This window comes from Sitophilus oryzae, unplaced genomic scaffold (assembly GCF_002938485.1).
Source record: "Sitophilus oryzae breed Bouriz unplaced genomic scaffold, Soryzae_2.0 scaffold_1018_pilon_pilon, whole genome shotgun sequence".
Taxonomy (NCBI): Eukaryota; Metazoa; Arthropoda; class Insecta; order Coleoptera; family Curculionidae; genus Sitophilus; species Sitophilus oryzae.
Genome location: NW_022145636.1, coordinates 1685064 through 1707329, shown reverse-complemented (window position 1 = coordinate 1707329; position 22266 = coordinate 1685064). Strand labels below are relative to the sequence as shown.

Genomic DNA, 22266 nt, shown 5'->3' with positions numbered 1-22266 from the left:
AAGCTAGGAGGTATGTTTCGCTACCAGGAGCAGGCCATTTAATCAAAACTTTTCAAAAGTATATTTGAATTATTACTTGTTTAGGATCTACGACTATAATATTTTGAGGAAGAATAAAACACAGTTTTAACATGAAAGCAAAATTAATTTATTTGTTCTTTGAGCTATTTAAAAGAGAAATAGACAAAAATGGTCGCTACGAAAACGTTCAGAACACAAGAGAAAAAATACAGAATAAAATAACTCTATGACGATATAAACATGAAGGTAATACAAAACTACACTGTTTTTATCGTTATTATTATCACTAATTTATATCTTTGACATCTTCTGTTTATTTATCTAAATATATAAGATATATACACAAAATACTTTGATTTAAAAATGACTAACATCATCTTTACTTAAACCTAATTATATCACGAACCAAAAAAACAAAACAAACATACAAAAATTACAAATAATGCGAAATGACTACGATCGTGACGTAACCGGGACATGCGCAGTGATTTTTTACGTCACATCGTGTCATATCCCCAACACGGAGATACACAGAGAGAGAAAAATAAGACTAGAACGATGGCTTTGTTTGGAAATGGATATAAATATCAAGTCCAAACAGAGGCATTTTATTTGGGAACATACTTATTAGAGACACCTGTGATTTTTACTGGAACTAAAACCAACCACAACGCAACAACGCAAGTTTCTCCTAGTTTATGTACAGGGAGCGTCACTAAACCTAGGGTACCTGCAGACAGAACGGACTTAAAAAGAAAAAACTAACTAAACTTAATGTCTACGTGTTGACGGCCGGCACGACTGTCGGCGTGTGACCCGCGTTATCGCCGTTCTCGTCCATGACGATGAACGAGCCCAGTCTGGAGACCCTCTTCTCGTCTGAAGTGGGGGGAGGAGTTTCATCGGAACCGCCTTTGTGACGTAGAACGACGCCATCTTTGTTTTCGAAGGTGCCGCTGCGTATCAGGCGGGGGGGATCGGGCTGCTTCTGCTCCTGTTCGATCCAAACGCGTTTGTCTGAAAAATAATAAAAAATGTTTTAGAGTAGCTCAAATGTACAGCGTGTGCCATAGAGGTGTCAATTTTTCAATTATTCTTAGAAAAAACAATGAAAAATAGTGTTTTTTTCTATACCGTTGGAAACATAGGAAATCCCATGCAAATTTTGAACTGTCCAAATATTCTGCTTGTCCAAAATTCAGCATACGCAGACCTTTATAAAAACTATTTACGATTTAGCTGTATAATTTATTAAATAAAGAAAGAATATTTGGACAGTTGAAAATTTGTTTCCATGGGATTTCCGATGTTTCAAACGACGGTATATAGTCTATCCCTAGTGTTGTAAATGGAAATATTGGAAATTTCCAAACGTGTCTCGGAAATATTGGAAATATTTTTAAAAATACTTAAATCTTGTCATTAACGATTCAAACCCGATGTTTATTAATATATCTTTCATATTTTGTAACCCTATAAACATTAAACTTACTATAGAACAGTTTTACAAACATATAATATGGTGAATATATCGAGTCTGAGGATTCACCAACTTATTTGCAACCTCGCATTTCTACGGGGAAGACCCGAGCTCGTAAGTCGTAGCCATTGCCTGGAAACTTATATGGTGAAATTTTGATAAAATAATTTAGTACACACTAAAAACACGGTATAGTCTGTCCAACGAGAAGATCCTTGACAGTGATAGATGTGTCTGTCATTTTAATTTCAAACTAGTTTATTTTATTTTACAAAGAAATAAGTTGGTACAACTGGAACGCATAGCAGGAAATATTTAAAATTTGATTGACAAGACGGCAAGTGATTACTTCAAAATATTTTGAAAAAAACTGTATAAAACTGAAAAAATGTAATCGAGTTATTTTATTTAATAAAAACGGTATGTGTTAATACAAAACAAACAAGAACAAGACACTACATACCAAAAAAATATAAAAAAAACTATTATTTACTTTCAAGCTTTATGAAACTACCCGCATTTATGATTATATTTATCAATATAACTTATGTACAAATACAAAATTGTAATATTCCACAGGAATAAATAAAACAACATAGGTAAATAAAACATACTATTTTATTAATAATAACACCTACCAAATTTTATACTTTAAAGGTTGTTTAATTAACTTTAATCTTAATTTTTTTAAACCAGTACCTTTTGACATTATTTTTCTGCAGTACTAAAATCCATTATTTACCTATCGTGTGATGTCGATATTTTACAGCTACTCCAGTTTTTAGTATGTGTTTAGTTTGATCCTTCTACCATATACGAGATGCACTTATCTACGACGAAATGGTATACAATCTTTATAGATGGCAACTTCATTGGTGTATAAGACTTTCTGCCTGGGCAGCGAGTATTAACCATAAACTGTGCTCTGGGTCTACAGTTAATTTTCAATCGATTTTTCCTCCACTTGACTTCAAAAGACACAAAACACACGTAATAATACGAATCAAAATGCATCATCTTCCAAAACGCAGGGTATTTAACAAAAGTTGACACAAAATTATAAAGTATAATTTGGCAAGACTTTGACAAGCGTCAAAAATCTAAAAAAAAAAATCTAAAAGAATCTAAAGGCGAGTTCATACGCATCAGCGTCCGTTTGTCGTTCATCGTTCCGTCAAACCAATAAAATTGAAATACGATCTGTCATTTTTTAAATAAACCAATAAAACTGGTTAAAAACAACAAGACACGACGTATGACGGATTTATATTTAAACCCATCCATAGATAACTTAAAAATGATTAGAAACTTTTTTTAGTAAAATAAATAGATTGGTATGGGATGTCATCTGCTTTTCTTCTGTCATCGTCTGTCGAAATCTTACCTGAGAAAAAAAACAGAGTATATGTCGCTAGTGGTAGGAAAAATAATTTTTAGAGTAGTTTATTTGGTTGCCTGTGATATGCATATACAGGGTGTTTCCTAATTAATCTAAAAAATATAAAATCGTTAGAAAACGAATTAAGGCGGGCTCTTAATAAGTATATTTATTTTTTTCTCGACAACCGTTTGATGAACAAGAAAAACTCAAAAGATCAATTTTGTTGAAAAAGGATGGCCAGTCAAGAAAAAAATATATTTTCTTTAAAAAAGCAGTGGTGTACCATTTATGTTAAGCAAAAAAATCGATTTTTTTAAATTTTTAACACCCTGTAGATCAGAAAGGAAGTACTTTAGACCTAATGGTTATATAAAAATTGTTTTAAGAACACATGAGGAATCACACCATAATTTTTTAGACTAATTCGAAAACACCCTGTATATTGTCAACTTGACAATGACTGCTGATAAATCAAAAAATACCTTTTCAGTGAAAAAAGCCTGATTTTCGCAAGAAAAATTTTGATTTTTATTGAATTTGGGCCTGCGTTTGCAAATACTGGTTTGTTTTTTAATTTTCTATATATCTAAATTATAAATATCATAGTCAGAAATAGTTTTATTATTTATTAACTGTAAAAATGGTGTTTTCTTGTTATGTTGCATCTTGCAAAGAAACTAACAAAACTGCAAAACTGTACGTGTTTCCAAAAGACGATAAGGTATGTATCTTAGATAAAAGAAAAATATATGGTATGTATTCGTTGTTTGATTTTTTTTCGTTCGCTTTAAAATCTATAAATCTCGGTCTATTCATTAGACAGCCAGTCGACTTACGATCATTTACATGAAACTCTGTAAAATAACTAAAAAAATAAATTGTAAAATATATATATTCTTATGTTTTATTAAAGTTACTCTGATATACTAATATATCAGTGTAACTTTAAAAATAAATCCTTTGAATTCAAATATAAACATAAAAAAAACATTTACAGCAGAAAAGGCGAAGGCGCTGAGCTAAACGTAGTCTCCACTAAAAACACGGAGGGGCGCTTTGACCCAAAATTTTACTAATAAGTTTCATATCTATCTTAATAGTAGATTATTTTCTTTTATCTATGGTCGTAGCGTAGTAAAATCTCGCTGGTCTTCAATTTTGACCAATTTAAAAAGTGTATACAATACTAGACTCAGTTTACAAGGAGTTGCAATTAGTCAAGAAGCAACACAAATGATTGATAAAAACGTTAAGCAGTGGATATTAGACGACGAAGTATTTTGGGCCCAAATTTCCAACGTAATTAACATTTTTGAACCTATTGGCAAATGGTTAAAAATTGTAGAAGGGGATTATAGCACTATTCATTTTGCTGTAAAAGCATGTTGTGATATTAGAAGGGTAATAAAATTGAGAATAATCTTGCATTGTCCTCACTTGACGACAAAGAAAAATCCGAATTGTCGGAGTTTGTTGACAAAAGAGAAAAATTTGCTATTAAACCCATTCATTATGCTGCAGAATTACTAAATCCAAAATCACAAGGTTCTGAACTTGATGAAACCCAAATTCTTTCTGCCATAGAATGCATATACTTAATATATCAAAAAATAAACTCAATATAAAGGAGCAAGAAATAATAGATGAAATAACAGATTACCGTTGTAGAAGTGGCAATTTATTTGGAAATAACTTCATATGGAAAAGTAGTTTTGATAACCCAGTCTCCTGGTGGAAAGGACTGTGTTCTTCATCTTCATTATCACAAGTAGCTTCACGAATGTTGATGATGCCAGCATCTTCGGCTGCCACGGAACGCAGTTTTAGCGTTTATAGTCATATTCATTCAAAAAAGAGAAACAGGCTTACTAATGATAGAGCCGCTAAGCTACTCTATGTATCCCACAATGAAAACTTGCTGAAGAAAATAGGAAACGGCAATATATCAATTTTTATTTCCGATACTATTGAAGATTTTGAGGAAGTAGACTGGCAAGAAGATGTTATTGAGTGTGATGCTGATGACAGCGATAAACATATGCCTCTTGCTCGACTAGTGTGTCAAAAATATTTTTTTTGTACAAATTTAACCTTAATTTATATTTTTTAATTTGAAGAATAACTCTTTATTTGTGTTTATGTATAAGTATTTTGTGTTTTGCGATGTTTTGTTATGATTTTTATAAATAAATATTTCAGTTTTTCTTATTTTTTCAAAATATTTCATATATTTCCAATATTTCCATATATTTCCAATGTTTCAGGAAATATTTCCGAAAATGTATTTCTGGAAATTTTACATCATTATCTGTCCCACAAGAAAATACATAACAGTGACAATAGTCTGACTGTAGAAAAAAAATATAAAAAAAAATGTTTTGGATAGAGGCACACCTTGTATAGTTAATATCAATTTTTCAATCGTTATCCGAGAAAAAAAAAATGAAAAACTGTGTTTTTTCGTACGAATGAACTTTATACCACACCCTGTACAAGAAATTAAAATTTTACTATTATTTACTAGCTAGTAAACTAGAGTTTGTTCCACGAGAGAGCACGTAACACTGACAATTGTCTGTCAAAATCGTCCCTTCTCGTTTAAACAGACCTTATATATTAAATTAGTAAGTTAGTACTGTAATGGCAAAATATTTTCCGATGCACGCTTTGAATAAGAAGACTGAGGAAGGAGCATAATGCTATCCACGTATTCATGCATGGTGGGCGGAAAAAGCACTCTAGGGTGGGTATCCTTGACAGTTCTGTTTGACGATTCATTTGACACATTTGAATTTGATTTGAAATTTTGTGGATTCGTCACTCTTTACGAAGCTTATTTTATGTTATTTATTATTTATTCTACTACTGCTAGTTGTATAAAGGTAGTAAATCTAGATGGAAATTGTGGCAGAACTTAAATTAACAGTGACACTATCGCGATTTATCGAAAAATAGTTGGTTGTGTAGCGTGCGGTAGATCTCGGCAAAAATTGAGTGAAATAATGGAACAACTTTTCGCTAGTAAGTGACTATATAATATACATACGTGTAGTAAACCGATCATTTATGAAATTCACTTAAATTAACTAAATTATATATTTTTCTTGCATTTTAGCTTTTATTTATTACTTGTCAAAGATTAGATGTCAAAGAATTTAGATACGTTAATTTGACTTACCTGCTTCAGTAGCGTATCGGATGTTTGTGTTAATAAATAATTATTAAAACTTATCTATTTTTATTATAATAATATGTTTTTATAACAATTTTAATAACTACCAACATTTATTCACAACGTAAAATAAAAAAAAATATTGACTCTACCCCACGTCTACCCTACATCATAGTTTTACATTTTTTAAATAAAATTAGAACGGCACTGATAAACCGGAATTTAAGTCGGCCATATTTGAGGCCCATCGCGGTGTACCTAAGATTTTTGATATGCTCCTTCCTTAGTCTTCTTATTCAGAGTGTGCATCGGAAATTGTTTTGCGATTACCATAGTTATTTTTCGCTATTACATCTACAGGGTGATTCTCTAACTGGAACTTGGAAGAAATTAAGGAAATCAAAAATATTTGTTATTTTTTGAAAAATATGCTCGAATTGTCCTCTTTTAATGTAAGAAAAATGTATACAGCTTGTCCCAGTTTAAGATAAAACATCATCTAACTTTTTTTTTAGCAAGAACAACTCTAAGGCCTCGTTCAGAACGTCGTGGTTAGTGGAACAAACTGGTACGCTAATTGAAACCACTAATTTCGAGGTTTTAAATAAAGCTTAATTTCTTTATTCCAACAGAAAACCACCCTGTATATCTATATCCACCCTACCTGGCCCACTCTGCTGTTTAGATTTACTCTCCTCCACCCTTTTCCACAAACTAGCTATCTTACTAGTCACCTGTTTTTTGGCACTGCCGTTCGACGTTATACTAGCATTACTGGTCGATCTCTGGGCAGGCGCGGGAATTCCCGTACGCCTTAACCCCACTTTGGCCTCGTTTTTCAAGCTCTGCGTCGACGACGAGGGCTGCAGCTTCTTCTGGGGTTCCCTGCTGTCGGCGCTGGTGGATCTGTTGTAGATTTTCGGGTTACGGTTCGCCCGGTCTGTACTGGCCGACTTGACAACGCCGCCGTTGCGCGCGTTCAGTCTGCTGGAAGGGTTGTTGGAAGATGTGGGGATTCGGTTCGTTACGGCCCTGGCGATTTTGCTGGCGAACGAGGGAATCTTTGAAGGTGGTGCTGGTAACCTGAAATTATAAATAATTTTTATTTGTTATACTGAATTAATATAATAAGCTTATATCTCGTCTTGGTTGTGCTAACCATAAATAGAGTTACACCCTTGGGACATTATTAACGGGAATTAAGATGCCATAATTCCCTCCTAAACAACCATGAAATATCACAAATAATATAATCTATATACTAATATATAAAATCCTTAAGTGACTGACATACTGATTAATCACGATCCTGTTCATACCCCTCGACGTAAGAAGCTCAATTTTGACATACAGGTTGATTCTAGGGTGTAGAGGTTCGATAAGAAGGGACTTTTCGAAATTCCAGTTCCAAGAGGGTGAAACCACCCCTCAAATATTACAATATTTTTTATTTAAAAAACGGTCAAGTTTCCGAAAAAACGCTTAAACACGTATATTTTATTTTGTTTTTTTACATGTTTTAAGATTTTTTAAAAATGTATACAGGGTGTTTCAAAAAATCTGGCCATTGATTAATCACGATCCTGCTTAAAGCGCTTGACGTAAAAAGCTGATTTTTGGAAAACAGATTGACTTTAGGGTGTAGAGGTTCGATAAGAAGGGATTTTTCGAAACTCGAATTCTAAGGGGGTGAAACTATCCCTCAAATATTAAAATATTTTCTATTTAAAAACCGGTGAGTTTTTCGGAAAAATTCTTAAACACGTATATTTTATTTTGTTGTTTTACATATTTTAAGATTTTTTATAAATTTATACAGGGTGTTTCATAAAATATGACCAGTGAGTAATCACGATTCCGCTTAAACTGCTTGACGTTTAAAGCTGATTTTTGGCAAACGGATTGACTGTGGGGTGTAGAGGTTCGATAAGGAGGGGTTTCACGAATCTCAAATTCCAAGAGGGTGAAAACGCCCCTCAAATATTACAATATTTGTTATTTAAAAAACGGTTAGTCTTTCGGGAAAACGATTGGACAAGCATAATTTATTTGTTTTTTTTACATATTTTGAATTTTTTTAAAAAATCATACAGGGTGTTCCAAAAAGTTGGGTAATTTCTTAACCACGATTCTGCCATACCAAGTTATATAATAATATTGCCATACTGTTTTTTCTCATGCTGACATAAATGTGAGAAAATTTTATCCAGTTTGTATGTTAATGGAAATTTTTACTTTGCTTTATCATCACCATTACAAATGATTGATTAGACGCGAACGAAGTCGCTGGTACACGCTAGTAATAATATAAAATGAAAATAGACACTCTATAACAAGTCTAATAGCTTATTTACATCGTTTAACTAACCTTGATGGCGGCTTAGGCGAACTCTGCTCACACTTATCCTCCTTAGTAAAAGTCCCCTGCCTCTCCAAAGGCGGCGTGCCCTTCGCCGAATGTTTAGGACTACTTTTCGGACTACCGTTCTGACTATTAGCCCTACTATTCACCGCACTCCTCACCGGCGTAGCACCGTTACTCCTCACTCCATACCCACTAGACTTCACTGTACTTGGAGGCTTGATTTGTCTGGTAACTGTCGGTTTGAGGGAAGCCCCCGATTTGAGACTGGACGTCACGTTCGTAACTAGGTTGGAAGTCATTGTTTTGGCCGGTTTGATTGTTTTAGGTGACACTTTATTGTTGACGTTTGATTTGGAGTAAAGCGGCTTGCGACGACCCCGTATTCCTTTGGGTACTGATTCGTTTTGAGGCGTTTCTTCAATTTCATTGCTCGTTGGTTTCACTATTTTCGGTTTTACCGGTATACTATCTCTGTTTTCTTCGTCAGAATTCAACTCTTCCGAACCAGAACTGTCCAGAGCAGGCGGATCAGGTATCCGAGGTGGTGAAACTACAGGAACCGTAGTGCTTTGTTGCTCTGTGCTTTCACAGACTTCCCCGTTGGTTAGTTGACTCGGAATGGTGGGAAGGTTATGTTTCTTCCCGCCCCAACTCTTGTGATACGTTCTATAGTTCATAGAACTTCCAGAATTGTGCTCCGAGTCCTCGTCGTTCGAGACTAGACTCAGCGTTTCGCAGTCAAGCATCTCGTCCTGAAAATTAGAAAAAAATACTGTGTATTTTACGAAAATTTATATATCTACAGAGTGGTCAAACAATTCATCGGAATTATATTTTTAAAGAGAAGTTCATACAGCGTGTATATTAATAAATATAATTATTTTTACTCTGGTAGTCTAGTTCTACTTCTTAATTAACTTTTGGGAAAGTGAATCAAATTATTACTTTAAAAAAACTATTTGTTACACGTAAAAAACTATTTTTTTTAATTTTTTGCGTATAAAACTATTTTTCTCACGTATAAAAATATTTTTTACGCTTTTAAAACGTTCTGTTACACGTAAAAACTATTTTTTACGCCTAAAAAACTATTTGCTACCCTTATAAAACTATTTGTTACCCTTATAAAACTATTTGTTACACCTAAAAAACTATTTTTTACGCCTAAAAACTACTTGTTACACGTAAAAAACTATTTGTTACACTTAAAAATATATTTGTTACACGTAAAAAACAATTTGTTACACGATAAAAACTATTTAAAAAACAATTTTTTACGCGTAAAAACATATTTTTTTTAAATTTATTGCTTACAAGTACAAAAAATGAGACTATCATTATCATTATAAAAATTTACGAAAAAAAAACAATAAAAAGTTGAATTATATCATTAGAAAATCCTAGACCACCCTATATACAGGAACTTGGCAAAATACTATCACGAGGTCATTATCTCTAACGCATACAAAAATAAAACTTGGCACCCAGTCCAGAATTTATATTATTATTATTAACCACCCACCTGCTGAAATTTGCTGTCCCTCAAGGTCCTCAAAACCAAATCGGCCTCTTTTTGAACCAGGAAATGAATGTCATTAGTGTCACAGGGAGGTGAAGCCGAGGCTAACTCCGGAGAACCAAAACTGCTCTCGCTCAAGGTCTGTGTCCTGAATCGTTCCTTGTTTTCCAGTCTTTTTTGCATAAAGTTTCGACGTATACTTAGCTTGCTTCTAGTTGGTGAAGGACTGACATTATTTGATTTAGATTCTTCCTGTTTCTCTTTAGAAGCTTCCACTGTGTAAGTCGGTGAAACATATGTGTTTTCTGACGTTTCTTCGTCCCTAACCTTAGTTTCCATTTCGATACTCTCTTGCATCACCATCTCGGCCGCTACCGTGTAAGTCTTATACCTCTCCCTAGCCAAATTCCTTCTTTGTTTAGTCATCATACTCTTATTCACAGGCTTACAGCTCTTCTTTGGAGTGTTCTCAGCACTACTCTGATCAGTTTGAATCGGTGTAACACTGTTTGCATCACTAAACTCAGCCGTATCGTCGTCTTGTAACGTTTGATCAACCAAAGTCGCTTCCATGTGAGTAAAACAGTCTTCAAAAATACTAGTCTCTGTTCCAATTGCCTCTGTAGGTACATCAGCGAGTGAGTTACACATGTCAGTGATTTCATTGAAGATCGATGGTGGATTTGTGAAGTCTAGATCACCGTTAAAGCTTAAAGGACCGGAGAGAGCAAAATCTCGCTTGACGTTGAAGATAGGGTGGTGTTCTTGGTCGTTGAGATCAAAATCTACATCAATCAACTGATTCATCTCTGCAGGAGGTTTTTGCGTGTCCAGAATAGATAAACTGTGACTTTCAAGACTCTCCAAACTCGATGCCTGATTCAAAGAATTGCTTAACGCTCTCTTCACCAGTAAGTTCTTCCTTGAAACCAGTTGAGGACTTTTTGGTACTATTTTTTCCACGATCACTGTGCTGTTAGTGATGGAATTCATCTGTGAAGGTGGTCTGATAGAATCGAGGTCCAGCGAGGCGGCGCTGGTGAGGCTCTGTGACATTTCCGCTTCCATTTTGAACACCGTTGCCATTTTCGTGGCTTCTATGGCTATTAAGGTGCTCTCGGTCATTGTGCTGGTGTTTATGGAAGAAAAATCGTTTGATTGTTCTTCTGGTTGATCTGTACCATCCAGTACGTCATTTTCTAGCTGGTTTTCGTCGCGATCACTGCCGAATGTGATGACGTTCGGTGCGCTGCCTGATATGCTCGGGAAGGTTACTTCGTTTGGTGAAGTGTCATCGTTCCAAGTGTCATCGTTCGTGGGGTCGGTGGTTTTGGATTTGTCACTAGGAACGTCTCTGTCTTTGTCTTTGGTAAGGTGACTGGCTTGGCTTACTAATTCAGCTGTGAATCTGGATAATATAAAGAAAAAAAATAATGATAATTTAATTTTTGATAAATTTTCTAAAAATTATAAATATGCAAGTAAGCCAGGGTTGTAGGGTATAGCGATGTGTGCTTTCACCCTGGGGGTGAGTGCCACCCCTTATCGGAGGTGAAAATAAAATCACCCATTAAGCAAAAAATTTTCTATAACATTTTTTCAGAAAATTAATATTTTTATTTAGGATCGAAAATGTTGATTTTTCATCTAAAACTGCATATTTTTCTGCCACTTTTTATAAATAACTCAAAAACCTTGCGTTTTATCGCAAAACTCATATAAAGCAAGAATTAAGCCTTTGAAATAACGAATCGACTCATTTTTTGTTGTCTCGCCGTAGGTGTAATAATAGCCGAGTTATCACTCTGTAAATGTAATTTTTTTATTTTTCGGACACTAAATTGCAATTTTTACCGTAAATAATGGCGAAAGAGCACATTTTTCGAAGAAAATGAATATGACCGTTTTTAAAGTGCTTAAAAAGACCTTTTAAATGCTTTTTTAAAAAAGTTCATAGCTTAAAAACTCGCGGAGTTATGATAAAAATAAAATGGCCACCTCATTTTTTCCGAAAAAAATTAACAACAAAATCTATGACTAAAATCATAAAAATAAAAACTAAGTATAAAACATGTACAGGGTGGTCGAAATTGGTCTGTTTTAACAGAGAAAACCTATTTCCTGACTAGATAGAGCAAAACCGACATAGATGTCATGGGCTCGATTTCTGAGACACGTTTAATGGCGTAAACCGCCTGTTGATATTTTCACTACCCACTGAGATACGGGGTATTTTTGAATGTTTTACCATTTTGAAAATTGCTCATAACTTTTTTATTTTGCGGAATAATAAAATTCTGTAAAAACGTTCTTAAGGCACTTTTTTAAGCACAATCCAGTGGCATAGTCAGTTTTTTTTCTATGCTTGCTCTTTTTCTTAGAAATAATGAAAAATATAATTTTTTGAATGGAAATCATAGTTGGCCATGAACTTAAAAAAATGCTGGCGTGTAACCCTTTTCAATGATATAAAGTTAGGGGTATCTATTTCTAAGAATGAGGGAAATATTAGGTTTTTTATCTTTATATCGAAGCGGGCCTTGATTTTGTGTTGACCTATAGTTGCTTAATTATTTTTTATCACAATTTAATATTCTATATTATTATTGATCTGCATAATTAAAGACAAGGTGTCAAGAATTCGGAGTAATACCCTATTTTTATCCTCGCTTACTGGCCTAAAAGAAATTTTCACAAATCAAAGCAGAAAGCCCAAGACATTAATTTGTAAATAAACAACTGTGTTTTTTATAGAGTAAGTTTTTGTTTATTTATATTTGTCAGAGATTATTTTACTGACCTGTCCAGCGATTCAATCATGGCGTCAGGGTCCAGCATCCTGTTGTCCACCAAATGTCCAGACTCTTCGCAGCTTTTAGCGAATACGTTGTCCAAATTTGCGCAATTATCTGAATTGGAAAAACTGAAATCGGTTTCGTAGCTGCTGTCCAAGAACTGACCGATGGATTTGTTAGATCCACTCTTCGTGTGATCTAGAGGAACGTTAAAAAACATTTATTGGACGTTTTTGTTTACAGAAACACAGCAATCGAACTATTTTTTTTCTGTTTATATCAGAAAAAATACAGTAAAACTATGAGGGTTCCACGATATGAATACGAGTGTACCGTAACTAACTGGTCGATAAATGTATATTTAATTTTATTCTTAACACGGAAAAGGCACAAAATATTGTTTATTGTTTTAAATTCCATTGATAATACCACACAAAAATTAAAATAGTGTTTATTAAAGCGGTTTGAAAATAATTGTTGTATGAAGCCAGAGGAAAACATATTTAATCCAAGGTTACTTTTTTATGTAATTGCGGTAAAATTGTTTGATATGGATTTTATTCAGTAGCGTGCAGAAAATTACATTTTGTAATATAATAATTTATGTTTTATTATTAATATATTTAAAAAATCTGAAAGATTAAAAAAGATTTAAATATTTTTATTAAAAAAATTCTAATTATTAAGGGTTAAAACAAGTAGGCACGTTTATGAATTTAAGTATAGAGAATAAAATGTATAGTTCAAGAAAACCTATAATAAACACCAAAGGTATTTTATGTGGAACAGCTGTCACTGAAGTCGGTAAAAATAAAATTGTTAACTTTGTTCATTTTCTCATTTTTTGTGTAAGAAAGTGATAGACAAAAATATCGATAATGTTTAATAATATCGAATGAAGAATGTACGATAGGGATGGTCAAACATGTCGATTTTAAAAATATCGATACTAAATATCGATTTCTCAAATATCGATATTTAATAACTAATTAAGAAAATCGAGCGAATTCACCATATTTCCACGTTGTTTGTTATATGAATAAGACCGGTAATTTAAAAATTATTTTTTACCACGTTTTTAATATGAGTTTTTTTATGTAAGATAGGAAGGGTCAAATGTATCAATTTTTATTATTTTAATATCGATAATACTTAATAATATTTAACTGAGAAAACTTACCAGCCAATTTACCAGTTTCTGAGCCGATACTTACATGATATTTTTTTCTATATTTTTAATTTATTTGCTCATTTTTATGTAAGATAGAGATTGTCAAACATATCGATTTTTAAAATATCGATACTAAAATATCGATAATATTTAATAATAACTATAATACCGAATTGAGAAAACCAAAGAATTTATCAGGTTGCCGCGGTGTTTATTGTTTAAATAAGTTCGGTGATTTAAAAATGTGTTTTTTATAGATTTTTAATTTGATAATGTGCTATTTTTACGTAAAAAAGAGATGGGCAAACATATCGATTTATAAAATAACCATATTGAAATATAGATAATATTTAATAATATCGAACTAAGAATATACCACCATAGGGTGGATATACCAAACAAGTGGATTTTTAAAATATCGATACTAAAATATCGATTTTTAAAATATAGATACTAAAATATCGATATTTAATTATACCGAATTAAGAAAACTCGTACTATTTCACCATATTTCTGCGTTGTTTGTTATTTGAATAATCGGTAATTTAAAAGTTATTTTTTTACCACGTTTTTAATATTTGCAGAGTTTTCTTTATGTAAGATAGTGAGGGCCAAACGTATCGATTTTTAAAATATCGATAATATTTAATAATACCGAACCGAGAAAACTTGTAACCAATTCACCAATTTCCGAACCGTTTGTTATTTGAATAGATTCCGTGATTTAAACTTGATTTTTTTCTAGATTTTTTATTTATTTGCTCATTTTTTATAGGAATAGTCAAACATATCAATTTTTAAAATATCGATAATATTTAATAATTACTATAATACCGAATTGAGAAAATGATTAGAATTTACTAGGTTGCCGCAGCGTTTGCTGTTTGAAAAAGATCGGTGAAAAAATATTTTTTTTTCTGGATTTTTAATTCGATAATGTGCTGATTCTTATGTAAGAAAGAGATGAGCAAACATATCGATTTATAAAATATCAATACTGAAATATCGATAATATTTAATAGTATCGAATTAAGAAAATTTCTCAGTAAAGAACATATTGGATATGGTAAAACTCACCGTAAAAGGGACAAAAAATAATTTTTAGCCATTTTTTTAATTGATCCGCTCATTTTTATCGAAGATAGGGATGGGCAAACATATCGATTTTTGAAATATCGAGACTAAAATATCGATAATATTTAATAATAACTATAATACCGAATTGAGAAAACGTAAGAATTTACCAGGTTGCCGCGGCGTTTGTTGTTTGGATAAGTTCGGTGATTTAAAAATGTGTTTTTTCTTAGATTTTTAATTTATGTGCTGATTTTTATGTAAGAAAGGGATGGTCAAACATATCGATTTATAAAATATCGATACTAATAATACCGAACTGAGAAAACTTCAACAATTTCCGCGCCGTATGTTATTTGAATAAATTCCGTGATTTAAACATGAACTTTTTCTCTAGATTTTTAGTTTATTTGTCCATTTTTATGTAAGATAGGGATAGTCAAACATATCGATTTTTAAAATATCGATACTGAAATATCAATAATATTTAATAATATCAAATTAAGAAAACTTCTCAGTAAAGACCATATTGGATATGGTAAAACTCACACTGTCAAAGACACAAAAATTGATTTTTAACCATTTTTTAGGGATGGCCAAACATATCGATTTTCAAAATATCGATACTCACCGAAACATCGAACCTTACCTGTCAAGAAATTCTCTCCTGAGCGCGAGCACCTGTTGCTGCTGCTGTTGCCCCCCTCTACTACCCGAAGCACCTGCGCTGCCGGTTGCGCGGTCGTCGTCCCTACGGCGCTCCCTGCTGCTGCGCGACTTTTGTCGCTTCCTACGTCTGCCGCCGCGATGTTGGAGGTGTCGGGACGCCGCGCGTCGCCCTGGGGGGACCCCGATCGGTCCCCCGGCGACGCGCTCCCGGCAACAGACGCAGCACTCGAGTTTTTTGATTGGTCGTGCTGGCTGCGAAGAAGACGCGGTGGCTCGTGGCGGTCGGAGGAGGGTCTTCGCGAGGTGGGTTGGGCGGTAGAATGTCGTCTGGGACCTGTGGAACGAAATATAGTTGTTTCTGTTCGATTTTTTTGAACTTATCCCACTTCTGAAGCAACGAAAGAAATTGGGGCAAAAAATCGATCGAATATATTTTATTTATTTATTTTTGTGCTTACTCATAACGCCTCCCATGCTTCTATCAGCACCACCAGTACTGCCAGTACTCTTAGGCATACCAGCCTTAATGCACTCCTTCAACAGAGCCTCTTCATGCTTATCAATTGGCATGCTAGAGTAAATGCACTCTTCTAAAAGAGCCCTATCTGCAGCATCGTTCGATCCAGATGAGTCCAGACTTAGGGAAGACAAAGACTCCTTTCTTGCTACATTTGACAACCTTGCTTCCTTGGAAACGTCAACGTTTTCTGTGAAAATCACATGAAAATTGATAAATGTCCAAGAAGTAAGCTTCATTGAGAACCTCCCAATTAGTGGAAAAAATTAGTGGTTTCAATTAGCGTAGAAGATTGTTCCTTTAATTTCAATGTAAACATTTAGAACGTCTAAATTAGTGGTAGTCGTTTTCAATTAGTAGAAAAAGTTAACAAACTTTTAAATTTTCCACTAATTATATTTAAAAATTTGCGGGGAATGTCATTTTGACCTTTGATTATCATCCGTCAAGAGAAATTGTGGTTAGAAATGAAAAGTTGATTGTTTTATAAGCTAAATATTAGGCTTTCTCTATGGATACAACTGACTAACGCTTTGAATAAGAAGACTAAGGAAGGAGCACAATGCTATCCATGTATTCATGCATGGTGGGCGGAAAAAGGACTCTAGGGTGGGGATCCTTGACAGTTCTGTTTGACGATTCATTTGACACATTTGAATTTGATTTGAAATTTTGTGGATTTGCCACTCTTTACGGAGCTTATTTTATGTTATTTATTATTTATTCTACTACTGATAGTTGTATAAAGGTAGTAAATCTAGATGGAAATTGTGGCAGAACTTAATTTAACAGTGACACTATCGCGATTTATCGAAAAAGACTCTAAAATAGTTGGTTGTGTAGCGTGCGGTAGATCTCGGCAAAAATCGAGTGAAATAATGGAACAACTTTTCGCTAGTAAGTGACTATATAATATACATACGTGTAATAAACCGATCATTTATGAAATTCACTTAAATTAACTAATTATATATTTTTTCTTGCATTTTTGCTTTTATTTACTACTTGTCAAAGATTAGATGTCAAAGAATTTAGATACGTCAATTTGACTTACCTGCTTCAGTAGCGTATCGGATGTTTGTGTTAATAAATAATTATTAAACTTATCTATTTTTATTATAATAATATGTTTTTATAACAATTTTAATAACTACCAACATTTATTCACAACGTAAAATAAAAAAAATATTGACTCTACCCCACGTCTACCCTACATCATAGTTTTACATTTTTTAAATAAAATTAGAACGGCACTGATAAACCGGAATTTAAGTCGGCCATATTTGAGTCCCATCGCGGTGGACCTAAGATTTTTGATATGCTCCTTCCTTAGTCTTCTTATTCAAAGGATTACGCAAGCTGTTGCTAGGATATTCTATTAATTTTAATTTTGTTTTTTAAACATTGTGAATGATCGTAAACTAAAAAGTATAAAGTGTAATAAAAACCACTCATTTATTCCACTAATTGCAAGGCTGTGAATGAAGCTTTAAAATTACTACCACTAATTTTAACCTTCTGAATCGGTGCATTGAAATTAGTGAAACAATTTCTATGCTAGTTGAAACCACTAATTTATTCCACTAATTTCGACGTTCTGAATGAGGCTATTAAGAGTATATTATATTGAAATACCTGGAGGTAGAGCTTTGGCTTCATTACTGCCGGCTGCAGAAGGCTTGTTGTGTGACCTAAGAATGGTCAATAATTTTTTAAACTCTAAAAAGGCTATTATTATGATTTGAAGAAACATTTCATGAAAAATAATACTGTCTTGTGACTGAGTATATCATGTGAATGATCAGAATTAATATGACACCTTTGGAAGATATCTTATCAAAATATATCTGTAAAGAAGGATTATACTAAATTTATGTCAAAATTCTTTTGTCTTTATTTATTTATATACGCTTATTTTCAGTTAAATCATTCTGCAGACACTAATCTAGAAGTTTTCAAAACAATATACAGGGTATCTTTTATACAAGTATTTTAGCTTTTAAATAGTATAGTTCAATCCCAGAAAAACGTAAAAAATTACAATTTTCTTGACATTTTTCGGGAAATTAAAAAAAACTATTTAGTGCCGCATATTCATTCCCCTGAAATTTCTTGACGGCGCACAGTGGTTTCGGCAATAGGAAAAAAAAACAAAAAAGGGGGTGTTAAATCGGGTTTAAATTATCCTATCTTACATCGAGTTAGTTCAAAGACAATATAATAATATTACTTTTTAAATTTAATTACTAGTTTTGAATTTCCAACACCTCCTTTTTGACAATTTTCTTAATATACGAAACGCGCAAAAATAAAGCGAAAACAAGTAATATTTTACAGCCCTTCTTTTAATTCCTAAAAATCGGTATTACCCAGGAACTGTTTCGTTTATCCATGGGTATTAAAAGTAAAAATCATTTTGCCAAAATATACCGTGCCTTTGATGCAGTTTAGTTTGAATCTATTTCTAATAAAATTACTTTACTTCTTACTTTAATCAGACTAGAAAAAAAAGCTTTACCGAGCTTTGGTCTCGGATTAATTTGACTAAAAAAAGCAACTGTTAAAGTAGTGATTCTATAAATTTTATCGCCACATTCGGCCACGTTTGTTAAAAATTTAAAATAAAAGATAAACAGTGTTGAAAAAAATGAAAACTACATTCTTCATTTTTGCGGATGCCGATGAATTAATTTAATATAATTTACTTTTTTTGCCACGTAAAATTATATAAATATCATTATATTGTATAAGATTTAAATGTTATAAATTATAATAATTTGAACCACAGTAACTAAACTGAACATCAATTGAAGCGTAAAGTGCAAATTTTTGTATTAAGTTTAACTTCTTGTATTTTTTAAACTTTTGAAGGAATTTTGAATTTGCCAGCCAGATTCTAAAACATTGTTTTATCGACTATCGAACCGTTCTTTGCAGTTTTTTTCAATTATTGGTCAGGACCCATAATACAGGGTAAAACAAAATGCGCGCATTTTAACAAAATGTTAAGTGAGCCTCATTTTGTGGAGGGATGGAGGAGATCCATTTTTTGTAGATAGTTTGAAGGAGGTGTTTTATACCTCGGGACGTTTATGAGTTTTTTTGGCTATCGCTCTCCGATGCGATGTTTTCGATATTCTTATGATTGTCGGTAGAGTTTTAATACTAATAATTTTATCTCATTGTGAAATAAAGATATCGTATTTTTAAGCATTATGCATTTTAAAGTATAATTAAATAAAGCAAACAAATAATGCTATAAAACTAAAAAGTGTTACAGTTATACAGGGCGTTAAAAATTTATCTAGCTGGTATATTTAAATTATATGAACAGGTTTTATTATGTATTTTGGCATAACAAAAGAAGCATTTAACACTTTTTCATTAACGATATAATCACTTAGTATAATCATTAGTTAATACGCATAATACTCAAAAAAACAATATATTAATTTCATAATGAGATAAATTTATTAGAATTAAAACCTTACCGAAAATCATAAAAAAAGGAAAACATCGCAATGGGGAGCGATACCCCAAAAAAACTCAAAAACGTCACGAGGTATAAAACAGCACTTTTAAAATACCCACAAATAATGGAAATCCTCCATCCCCCCCACAAAATGGAGGTCACTTAAAATTTTGTAAAAAATGCACGCATTTTTGTTATACCCTGTATTATGGGTATTGGCCAATAATTCGATAAAAAAGCGTTTCAGAATCTGGCTAGCAATTCAAAACGCCTTCAATAGTTCAGAAAATACAAGAAGTTCAACTGGATGCAAAAATTTTCACGTTACGTTTCAATTGGTGCTCAGTTTACTTTTAAATAAATTTATTAAACCATGTTATTTGATGTATTTTATTAAGCTGAATCGAATAAAATTCGCCCCAATGCGATTGGGTTAACGGTTTAGGAAATATAGGGTTTTTTCGTTATATTATCAGTTTCACACCACTGTGCGGCGTATTAAAGTCTTGCAATGTTGCCACCTCTTACATTACACTCTGCATATGTATGTGTTTATAAATTCACAGTAATTTTAATTTTATACACACTATATTACAAAAATTATTTTTAATTATATCAGTGGCATTATTAATCATTCTAAAAAACACATTTTTTAAGACACATTGAAACGTTTTTACAGTTACTTTTAAATAAACTATAAATAATAATAAAAATAATCTGTTAAGACTATATTAAGATGTATTTTTAATCAAGTTAGATGTATATTTTCCTGTAGATGTGGCAAAAACAAGCGTCGAACAAGCTGCGAACTGTCTAATTGCCCGTTGATACCGTGTATACCTATATAAAATATGACAATATTAGAACCTACTGTTGTTTTATGATTATTTTATATGATGTCGCATACAGTATATGTATTTTCACAGAGTTACAGAACTTATAATATCCTCAAAGAATAAACCAATTGAATATATTAAAAAAATAAGTGTAGATTTTCTTGTGTTTTCGTAAGTTCTTTCGTGACTGAATACGTAATTTATGAACTCCTGAAACTTAGTTATTTTTAGATATAGTCAATAACTAGTGTTGTTTTTTAATACGTCTGGATACAATTAACAAAAAGACTAAGAAAAAAGTAAAATACTGTTTTATAAACATCTATCACGCTAGCAATTCTTAAACAACTTTTATGTCACATTTGTTTGACATTTTCTTGACAAATTTAAATTTTTGCGATTTTTTTGCGCTTTTCTGTATTTGTTTATTGTTTATTTTTTGCAAAGTGCGACAGTGGTAAAAATTCAGCTATATTTTGATTTTTTTTTTAATTTTCTCTAAAATGAAATGGAAATATAAAAAAAGAATAAACGGGTAACTATTTTAGAACAAGCAAAAATTTTTATGAAAGTGAATAAAAACGTTTTTCGTCTTGTAAAGATAATACAGGGTGTACTAAAGGAAGAAAATTGTAATAAATCGAAAAAATATTAAAACTTTAACACCCTGTAGCTACGAAACAAAGCAGAATCGGACCTATGTTGATAAATCTTATTTTTACGTGAGGAATCTCACCACGAGAGATAGCACATGTTTTTTGAAACACCCTGTATAAATATTCATATTTTCGAAGTATCTAATGCCCTTTTCAAACTAAATTTATTTAATACACTCAAATACAACCGACCACAAAACAGGATTAAAATTTCGAAATACGACACTTTATCCTACACAACTATCGATATTTTTACATAAACAAACTCACGTCTTAAGTCCGACCACGCTGCCACCTTCCACGGTCAAGTCGCTCAGACTGGACCTGAGCGAAAAATGACACGGGCTGCCCTCCACCGCGTAGTTCTCCACTTCGTCCCTCACCCCCAGGTAGGGGGGTAGGGAGGTCTCCCTCCTGTTCGCCCCCTGTTGTTGAGGTTGAGGTTTAAGAGGGGGTACTTGTACGAATTCACCGCCGGGTTTCCGTTGCGCTTGTTGTTTGTATGGCGACGAACGTATCGGATGCGGTAAAGCTGTCACTGTAATTGGGTTAAAAAATGGAATTTTTACCGATTTTTTTTCATTTATTTGCGAAGTTTTTATGTAAGATAGGGATGGTTAAAAGTATCGATTTTTAAAAAATATCGATACCAGGATAATAAGGAAATTACTTAAACAACTTCAATGTTTACATAACAAATATATTAAGCCAAAAAATTGTATTGGCCTTGGAAATAATGTATTTTTATCTGTTCATTTGTTTTCATTTATTTGTTCATATTCTGGAATAAGATAGGGAGGTTAAAGCATATCGACGTTTAAAATAATGTCAGGCAAAGAACGTATCGGATGTGGTAAAGCTGTTGCTGTAATACAGTTAAAAATGCATTTTTGACGTTTTTTCGTTTATATGCTATTTTTTATGTATGATAGGGATGATAAAAATATCGATTTTTTCGAATATCGATATCGATACTGTAATATCAAACTTTCGAAATAATATGGCAAAGCTGTGTGTTTTCTCATTAATTTGTTCATTTCTGTATAGATAGACGGCCAAAATATCGATATTTTGAAAAATGCATTTTTGTTCTTTTTTGTTTTCATTTATTTGCTTATATTCTAGCGTAAGGTAGGGA

The 22266-nt window shown here is 32.6% G+C and overlaps 1 protein-coding gene across 6 annotated transcripts in view; it reads right to left on the bottom strand.

The window, feature by feature from the left end:
• Positions 1–292: 292 nt before the first annotated feature.
• LOC115874953 (adenomatous polyposis coli protein-like) overlaps positions 293–22266 on the bottom strand; it is a 37199-nt gene continuing 15225 nt past the window's right edge. For 5 of the 6 annotated variants that reach the window (XM_030890264.1, XM_030890268.1, XM_030890275.1 and 2 more), the window contains 9 exons: positions 21399–21666; positions 17800–17855; positions 16106–16354; positions 15628–15981; positions 12739–12931; positions 9942–11346; positions 8423–9171; positions 6719–7137; positions 293–1038 (listed from right to left, as the gene is read on the bottom strand). In XM_030890264.1, the coding sequence (XP_030746124.1) occupies positions 800–1038; positions 6719–7137; positions 8423–9171; positions 9942–11346; positions 12739–12931; positions 15628–15981; positions 16106–16354; positions 17800–17855; positions 21399–21666 (3932 nt within the window). In that variant the 3' untranslated portion in view covers positions 293–799. The remainder of the gene's footprint in view (positions 1039–6718; positions 7138–8422; positions 9172–9941; positions 11347–12738; positions 12932–15627; positions 15982–16105; positions 16355–17799; positions 17856–21398; positions 21667–22266) is intronic. The other variant, XM_030890289.1, reaches the window with a different exon arrangement.